Source organism: Mauremys mutica, chromosome 14 (assembly GCF_020497125.1).
Source record: "Mauremys mutica isolate MM-2020 ecotype Southern chromosome 14, ASM2049712v1, whole genome shotgun sequence".
Taxonomy (NCBI): domain Eukaryota; kingdom Metazoa; phylum Chordata; order Testudines; family Geoemydidae; genus Mauremys; species Mauremys mutica.
This window is the reverse complement of record NC_059085.1, coordinates 46570998-46580606: the sequence shown is the minus strand read 5'-3', so window position 1 is coordinate 46580606 and position 9609 is coordinate 46570998. Positions and strand designations below refer to the sequence as shown.

At 45.8% G+C, this 9609-nt stretch overlaps 1 protein-coding gene across 1 annotated transcript; it reads left to right on the top strand.

The window, feature by feature from the left end:
• Positions 1-2: 2 nt before the first annotated feature.
• On the top strand, positions 3-7077 carry LOC123349179 (TERF2 interacting protein). The gene is made up of 3 exons (XM_044987021.1): positions 3-681; positions 2552-2661; positions 4487-7077. Exons 1-3 carry the CDS (start codon positions 102-104, stop codon positions 4946-4948), a joined length of 1152 nt encoding a protein of 383 aa, XP_044842956.1. The 5' UTR covers positions 3-101; the 3' UTR covers positions 4949-7077.
• Positions 7078-9609: the final 2532 nt, after the last annotated feature.

The window sequence follows — 9609 nt, the reverse complement described above, 5'->3', positions numbered from 1 at the left end:
CGCGTGCGCAGATAGGAAGGGGCGGGACTACGGGCGCGTGCGTGCCGGGTGGCGGGAAGCCGCCAAGGGCGAGTTAAGCCGCGTATTGGCGGCGCCCGGCCATGGCCTCGGAGCGCGCGGGCCCCGCTCGCTCGCGGGCGCTGTTCCTGCAGGACGACGGCAGCCCCATGCGCTTCTACGTGCGGCCCGGGCCCGCCAAGCTGCAGCTCGCGCCGCTGATCCTGGCGGGCGGCGGGCGCCTTTGCCGCGTGCAGGAGCCGGGCGCGGTGCTGCTGGCCCAGCCCGGCGAGCGGGGCGCCACGGGCTCCTTCGTCTCCGCCGAGTACGTGCGGCGCTGCGTGGAGCGGCACGAGCGGCTGCCGCTGGAGCCGTACCGGCTGGCGGCGGAGCAGGCCCCGGGCCCCGCCGGCGCCCCGGCCGGCCGCTCCGCCTTCACGGGCCCCGAGGACGCGGCCATCCTGCTGCACGTGCGGGAGCGGGCGCAGGGCAGCGTCACCGGCACCGCGCTCTGGAAGGAGATGGAGCGGGCCCGCCTGACGCCGCACACCTGGCAGGCCATGCGGGACCGCTACCTGCGGCACCTGCGGGGCCAGGAGCACAAGTACCTGCTGGGCGGGCCCGGCCCCGCGCCGCCCCGCAGCCTCGCCAGGAGCGCCCGGCAGCCGGCGGATAGCGGAGCGGGTAAGCGGGGGCGGCTGGGGCCGCGGGCCGGGCCCTTCCGAGGCAGAGACTTGCTGGGCTTTGTTCCCAGCTCTGCCGATGCCCCGTGTAATCTCTCCACCTGTGTGTGCCTGGGGATAGGTGCCACCCACCCCTTGGCCTGCAAAGCCCTGGGGTCACGCCCATGTCAACCAGCCACGGGGGTTAGGGGAGCATCGCGGGCACAGGGCCATAAACACACCTCAGTGGCCTGGGGATAGGTGCCACCCACCCCTTGGCCTGCAAAGCCCTGGGGTCACGCCCATGTCAACCAGCCACGGGGGTTAGGGGAGCATCGCGGGCACAGGGCCATAAACACACCTCAGTGACCTGTATTCATGATATCCTAGAAACCTACGGCAGCTTTTGCAGCTCAGATCTAGTGCTTCCTCCAGTATGCCCTTCCTTACAGTGTTTTGGGGAGGCTGGCTGGAAATGCCCCAAGCCTGGGATTGCCCCCACATTCCTTGGAGAAACTGTTCCACAATCTAATAAGCACATCCAGAAGCTTTTCATTGTAATTTAGGCTGAACAGAATTAAATCATAATGCCATTATATAAATGTAAACAGGACTCCTTTGTTCAATTCTGGTAGATTTGTCTTGAGAGAGAGCACACAAAGATCATATGGGCAGTGAAATTAGTGTGGAAAAGCTTTAATGTGAGGAGAGTGAAAACATTGTGACTGTTTAGAGAGGAGTTGAGTAGGAAGGTACAATAGATATTTATACAAAATAAGTGGTGTAGTAAAAATAAACTAATGCTAATTTTCCTATCTCATAATACAAGGAAACGAAAGATGGCAAATTTAAAATTGATCAAAGGAAATATTTACCCCAACAGTTAAGCTGTTAATTCATTGCCTCAAGATATTGAGGTTGGTCTACACTAGGAACTTAGGTCAGTGTAACAATGTCTGTCAGGGGTATGGATGTAGTTATACCAACCTAACCCCCAGCATAGACAGTGCTATGTCAACAGGAGGTTTTCTCCTGTCGACATAACTACCACCTCTCAGGAAGGTAGAGTACCTACAGTGACATACTTTTTGCCTTCCTCTGCAGCATGAGGCAGGGGTCACTTGCAGGTTTAAACTAGTGTAAATGGTTCATTCATTTGTAACTTGAAGTCTTTAAACCATGATTTTTGGACTTCTAAACTCTGGCTGAGTTACTGGGGTCTATTCCAGGAATGGGTGGGTGAGGTTCTGTGGCCTGCAATGTTCAGGAGGTCAGACTAGATGATCATGCTGGTCCCTTCTGAATGTATAAACTATACGTCTGTCCAAACTCTGCTAGTGATCCATGGAAGTTCAGTTTGGTACCATATGATTGAATTTAATTTCTCAGCTTTAAAAAACAAAAACATTTTAAAAAAGCATCTAAGGAGCATTGAGTTCTTGACTTTGCAACCTTAAAAGTTAGGAAATGCCAGATTTCAAGTCATACAGGTGGCTTTAATTTGTCTCCCTTGTGCAGATGCATGTTGTCTTAATGACATGATAACTTCAGTGCACAGGATGGATGGTGCTCTGGGAATGAAACAGGGTTGTTTGGTGTGTGATTTTTTTTGATAGGTGTAACGTTTACTGGTTTAATTCCTTGGATCACTCCTAGAATCTTTATTAAAACTGAACACAGACCCACGGCTTCCTCACCCTATACCTCATCTAGACAGAAACCATTAACTCTGCCAGAACATGAGTTTCTTACCCTTTCAGAGTGATTAGAAGACTACTAAACTGATTACTTGTAGCAGTCAGTAGGATGTGAAATGTGATCTGAAGTTATGAGTAGGAGGAGAACAACATTGCAGTTACACAGCAAATGCCAATGTTCTCTCTCTCTAACAGAGTCCTGGAGGAAGAAAGTAGCCGATGTACCCCAAGGAGTGGTTCAAGACCAATTAACAAAAGGGGGTAGCCTTTTCCAGCTGGCTAACAAAGAATTTGAAGGCAGTGAGGTATACATTCATAGTTGGACAGCTGTATCTGCATAACGTGATCACACAGATGTGTTGAATGTTTTCCGATGTATAGATTAAAATCCCAAACTTAGTTAAACCTCAAATTTACTACTTAAACCTTCATAAATAACTTGAATCTTAACTATGACTTTGTTCCTGTGTAAATAACACTAGGATGCTGATTCTTTCTACAGCTTTGTAGTAATATTAGTTAGGGTGTGCTAGTTCAGGGATAAAGGAGTTTTCAACAGTAGGCCATATTGGGGGGGCCCCTGCTGACAGCAAGACCTACTCTGCTTGCTGATTAAAAACCTTTACCATTCCCAAGACTGCTTCCCACTTCTGATACTTTTCAGCTTGACCATTGAATCAGGAATTGACAGTGGTGGTAAATCAGCTGGGTGCAATATTTGTGTGGCATGAAAAACAACAGGACCAGTGACTGAGGGAGAACAATTCAGGGGTTAGTCAGAACAGGTAGGTACACCGAGGGAGTTGAGTCTTGTGTTGGTACCAAAGAGAGGATAGTATTGGCAATATTGGAAAGGATGGAGTATGTATAAAGTTATAAACACATGGGTTACACCAGCCATCTCCCTTCAGAATGACCATCAGACAATCATGGTTATAACTTAAACTGCTTCCAAGAGTTACCTAGAACTGACAATCAAATTAACAACAAAAGTGTGGCTAAATGCCTTTGTGTAAGACTGTAAGCATCTGGAGCATGCCATCCTGTGAAGTATTTCTCTAATTCACAGGTGCAGATTTATTCTCTCTAGCTGGGCAATTATGGCTTAATATGGATACAGCATGCTTTTTTTGTACCAGTGGCCTACATTTTTAATAACAAAAAAGCAAAAATAGCTTCAGCCGCAGCAATAATGTGTTTTCCAAGTTCTATTCTGATTTAAGATGAATTACGTTACAAAATTACTACTAGTCAGTTGATTCCCAGATAATAAATGAAAGAAGACATGTTTTCTAGGTGTTAACTCGGATGACTATTTAAAGTTAACATTTTAAACTTTTACACTGCTAACTAAAGCATGTAAGGAGGAAGGATATTATTAACTACACAACTTATTATGAATGGTGTCGTGGCATATCAAGTAAAAAGAGCATAACTAACTTTTTCCAATTTGACCCTGTCCAGAAACTTGATGTTAGATGAGACCAAAAATGGTTGATAAAGAATGGTCATCTGCACATCACTGTCATTTTGAGTTAAGTTGTAACTGCTAAAGTTCCATTGGCTAGCAGCGAGTGATTCACTAAGGGTATGTTTTCACTACCAACGGCAGCGCTTTAACATAGCTGTGTAGTTGCGGCACTAGCGCTGTAAAAAAAAAAAAACCACCTCCATGAGGGGAGTAGCTACCAGCGCTAGTGCACTGTCTACACTGCCATTTTACAGCTCTGAAACTTGCTTTGCTCGGGGGTGTTTTTTCATGCCCCTGAGCGAGCAAGTTTCAGCGCTGTAAAGTGACAATGTAGACAAGGCCTTACTGTCACAAGCAGGGTATGCTCCTTGAGCAGATTTACACAAGTCATAATGACAAAAACTAAATCTAACCAGAGTCAGGAATTAAGTTATCTAAATCCTGTCCCTTGTCTCCTGCCTTTCCACATTCCACTGTATCATGGGTGTTGTGCATTGCTGTACTTGGATTATATTGTGCACAGCTATCATGTTCAATACATCAGTATACTTTAGAAGGATTCATAGAGGAGGAGGGGAGGACAGCACTGCTCTGGACTCCTAATTTAGCAGTTTTGTTTGACTGAGTTATAGTGGAATGTCACTAACTTCTATTCCTAGTCAGAAAATGAGACACCTGACCTTCAGAAAGAAAATCCTGCAAAAGATGAAGAGCTGAAGTCCCCTGAAAAAACAGTCTCCAGTCAGAAAATGGAACTGAAAGAATTGGTAACTGCTCAGGACTCTGCTATAAATGAAACTCAGCCTCAAGAGGAGGAAAAGCCCATAAGGTCTTGCCCTTCCCCCACAGAGGTGGCAGATGCAGTGAAGACAGTACAGCACTTCATGGAGGAATTCAGCATGGACCTCTCAACTGTTACACAAGCCTTTCTGAAAAACAGTGGTGAAGTGGAGGCCACTTCCTACTTCTTACATAACAATCAGCGCTTGGATGGATACCCTATATGGAGCAGACAGGATGATTTAGATTTGCAAAAAGCAGATGAAAATGTCAGAAGCAAATTAATAGCAAAATTTGGAGCTCAGAACGTGGTAAAGCGGGTTGCGTTCAGGAAGAGTTAGATAGTAACTTGTGAAGGATGATTCATGGACTGCGACCCTCACAGGAGTGCAGGAAATGAGACTTGCATCTCTGACCTTCATGGAAGAAAGTGAGGATTTGTAGATGGTCTGAAGCTTCTAGGATAGCCACCTGCAATCTCATTTCACACAGAAAAATCTGGCATTGAAAATTAAAAGACCTCTGTGCCAAACAAACAGTTTGTCCTTTCCATCATTTTCTGTAAACTTTCCCCTTGAGTTTCCATGTTTATGCAAGGCCGTGTTTTATATTTGATTTTTTTTGTACATGCTGAGTACCCCGCTAATAAATCTAAAACTAAGATATTGGATGAAGATAAGAGCTCCTTAATCTCTTCAGAGCCGAGTGGCTGAGCAGTGGAAATCTGTTTTTTTCCTATATACGGGGGGGAGAGGAAGGAAGAGTCTGCACATTGGTCTCTTGAGATGGGATGATACATGAACATGCATTTCAACATACTTTAATTTGCATTAAGGTGGGAAGGTGTGCCTCATTATACAAACAAACAGCATCATTCTCTTGCACCTGTAAGGCTTCCCTGTGGTCAGAGGCAGACAAACTTCTCTCTTCCAGGTCAAAGTAAACAGGCTTATGTGATGACAAGATTTGCCTTGAGGTTACAGAGCAAGCATCTTGATTCTCCAGACTTCTGTACCCTTCAGCGGTCTTATAACCCTGTACATCCTGTAAGATTCACTAGCCTTGCTGCATGTAGCAGCTGCTAAGCCACCAGTCCTTCCTAACAGATGGCATGATTGTCTAATCTCAGGATGGGTTTTATGCTCATTGTTTCCAAGCCTTTGGAGAGGGAATAGGTTCCACAGCAGAGTGCAGGTATTGAATATATTTATATCATATAAAACTACACTTTTTAGTAGGGAGTCTAGTATGTGATACAAATGCTAGCTAAGGATTGAAACTTTTTCTGATCACTAGTACCTGACCAAAGCTTGGAAGGGCTTACAGATATTAAACACAGCTCGTAGGGGTCCCGCTAAAGTCTTTCTAGTCTGGCTCTGCCTGTTGTGCTCTGGTTTTGTTTTAAGTTGAATTGGTAGTTTGCAAATGTGGGAGGATATTTTTAAATTCAGTTGTAACTTGATGGGGACAGAATATCCCTCCAATTCAACACTGTTACATAAGCAGACCTTGCTAGAGAAATGTTATACATGCACCCACTAAAATGCCAGTAGCATGTTTTTACCTCTACAAAGCGCTCTAACACCTATTGGTTAACAAAATGACAAGAGTGCAACGATGTGGATGCTAAATTCAAGCCTTTCAAACCGGTTCTTCAAGATTTTTATGAAGGAGGCAGGTGTTTAGCTGGAGGCCCCAAGCTAGTGAGGCAAATAATGTAGTAGGATTAAAAAGGATTAAACACTTTTTACATGAATAGCAGCAGTAGTTACCAGATAAGTTTAAGTTTCAAGGACTATTGAGTATCAAAACTACATTAAGTTCAATTACTCAGTGCAGCCAAGAACTTCCTTCACTTCACCTATAACATTGTCAGATGCATTATGAGATTTCATGTTATATGAAGTACCTTTCTTAAGTTATCACAAGTTATGTGAGTTAAAGAAGTGTGTATAAGTGTAAAAATATTTAGGCATAAAGCAAATAGAGGAAACAATATGTATGCTTTGCCTTCTGCCTGGATGTCAGGTGGATGCATGATTAAGGATGGGTTTCTGTTTTCAGGATATGGAGCCCTTGTGTAGTATTTTCACCTTTAATGTGCTGTACAAAGATTACTGCTAACACTGTGGCTAGAAGGCATCTCTTGCCTTGAATCATAGTTCAGCATTTGTACATGTTCTACTCAAATGTAGTTTTCCTATTTGTAGAAACAGTATTAAAAAAGCACGATAGGAAGTGAACATGTTGGTGAGGATGCAGCCCTCCTTTTTCCATCTGTTTAAAACTTAATTACAATATGCATGTTTAAACTAGAGGGTCACACATTTTTACTTCTGTAGGCTGAGCAAATTGCACACACCAGGGTCTCCTTGCTTCCTTCCATCCCTACACACAAGGTCTCTGAGTACCTTCCTTCTAGGGACTCCCTGCAAGCCCCACAGGCCAGAAGCTGTCTCCCTGTCCCCACCCCTGTTGCCCCTTCCCCTCATATCAGGGTCCCTGCGCTCCCTTTGACAGGGGTTCTGTGTGACTTACACTCAAATCTAGATGAACACTGTATCTTGAGTACACAGATTGCTGACAGAACCAGGCAAACACTCTTGGGGTATAGATCCTCCATATAGAACCCCCCTCCTGAGATGTGAGGCCCCACAGTCTGACTGTCCAGTCACTGGTGCTAGTGCTGACTCTTTATAGACTCTCCCCAGAATGCCACTCAAAAAGTATGAGCTTTCTGTTTCACAGTTTACCTCTTCAAGGCACAATAGCTATAATGCAAGCAGAAAAACTTGGTACAGGATTCTAACATCCCATCGCTCTTAAAGAGCTATGATAATAGCAAAAAAGCACAGCTCTATAAAATAAATAATAAACCCTACATGCATTTTCCTAACTCCGTTTCCTCACAACTCTGGAGCACTCTTTGGAGCTGAGGTCCAGATCTGCAGCTCATGGCTTGACTTCTGAACTGGAGTTTCTCTCCCTCTAGGTTAGCTTGTTTTTCCCCTAATCTTGGTTGGCCCTGTAGCTAACCCTTTTTCCCCATGAAAGCGTGCCTCTCTCTTTGTCTCCTGCCTAAAGCTTCCTGTGTGGCTTATAGATTCTAATGCCAGAAGGGATCTTTGTGATCATCTAGTCCAGGGGTAGGCAACCTATGGTACAGGTGCCAAAGGCGGCATGCAAGCTAATTTTCAGTGGCACTCACTGCCCAGGTTCTGGCCACCCATCTGGGGGGGCTCTGCATTTTAATTTAATTTTAAATGAAGCTTCTTAAACATTTACTTTATATACACTAGTTTAATTATATATTATAGACTTGTAGAAAGAGACCTAAAAATGTTAATGTATTACAGGCACACAAAACCTTAAATTAGAGTGAATAAATAAAGACTCGGCTCCCCACTTCTGAAAGGTTGCCGACCCCTGATCTAGTCTAATCTGTATAACCCAGACCACAGAACTTCCCCAAAATAGTTCCTAAAGCAGGTCTCTTAGAAAATTGTCCCATCTTGATTATAAAATTGTCAGTGATGAGAGACTCCACTGTGACCCTTGGTAAATTGTTCCCATGGGTTTATTACTCTCAGTGTTAAAAATGTATACGTTATTTCCAGTCTGAATCTGTCGTTTCAACTTCCAGCCCCTGGATGGTGTTTGGCCTTCAGCCTAGCAGAAAAAGGTCTATTATTAAATATTTGTTCCCCATGTAGTTAGTTACGCATTGTAATCAACACCCCTTTCTTTGTTAAGCTACTTAGGTTGAGCTCATGTTTTCTAATTCTTGACTCTTCTCTATACCCTCTTCAATTTATCAACATTCATCTTGAATTGTGAGCACCAGAAGAAGTAGAGACAGTTTTCGAGCAGCACTCAGTCACCACTGTGGATAAATACTTTGCCAGTCATGGGGCCAGAGCATGGAAATGATGCTGTAGCCCACTGGTTAGGTCTCCCACCTGCAAGGTGGAAGACCTCAGGCCCAGTCCCTCTGCTCCAGTCACTCTCATTATTTATCCACAGTAGAACAAACTTCAACAGGAGAGACTGGGGGAACCCCCCATCAGAAGATCCCATAGCTCACTGATTAGAGCATTTGACTAAGAGGTGGTAGTTCTCCCCCTCTGGCCAAGAGATGGAGGAATTGAACCTAGGTTCCCTAAATTCCAGGTGAAGGCTCTAACTGCAGGGCCAGAAGTTTTAAGGTGGACACCTCTACCTGCTCTTGGCATTTTGCATGTATCTATTGGGTTTCCGGGAAACGGGGCGGGCGGAACCCCCCCCTCTCAGCCTAAGGGGAGGATCCACAGGGCCTCAGAAACCCACTAATTGCGGGGGACAACTAATAAAAGAACAGGGACAGGAGTGCGGTCAAAGGGTCATAAGAAGAGCCTGACGGGGACACCAAGCAGAGAACCCCGGACAGCGCCCACTGCTCCTCGAAGGCGTCGAGGGAGCCAGCGGACGCCGCCCAGAGGAACTCCGCCCGGAGACATGAACGGACTAAGGATCGGAAACAAGCCCCACAGTCGCAGGAGTCTCCATTGGCCAACCGCCTCTCCCTGGTCGCATAGATGGCCATTTTAGCCAGGGCGAGGAGGAGGTTGACCAGGAGGTCCCGCGATTTTGTGGGGCCACGGATAGGGAGTGCGTGGAGAAGGAGGTGAGGGGAAAAGTGCAGCCAGAAACGCAACAGGATGTTGGTGAGGCAGGTGCCTAACTCAAGAGCGTCATAGATACCTAAGCCACCTGACTGCAGGAGGGGGCTTCCTGTTCATGGATCGCTAAGCAGACATAGGTGCCTAAATCCAGTCTACAGGGAAGTGCCTCTCTCTCTCTAAGGAGTAGGGGGAGGCTTAGCAGACACTGCTCATCAGCATCTCCCATGCTTAGCTTAGCAGCTCCCTGCCTACCAGGCTGGCTTTTGTAGATTGCATTCTTATGTGCCTCTTCTCCCCCCCACCCCACATAATTGTACAGGGAGTCTAGGCTTTGTGCATTG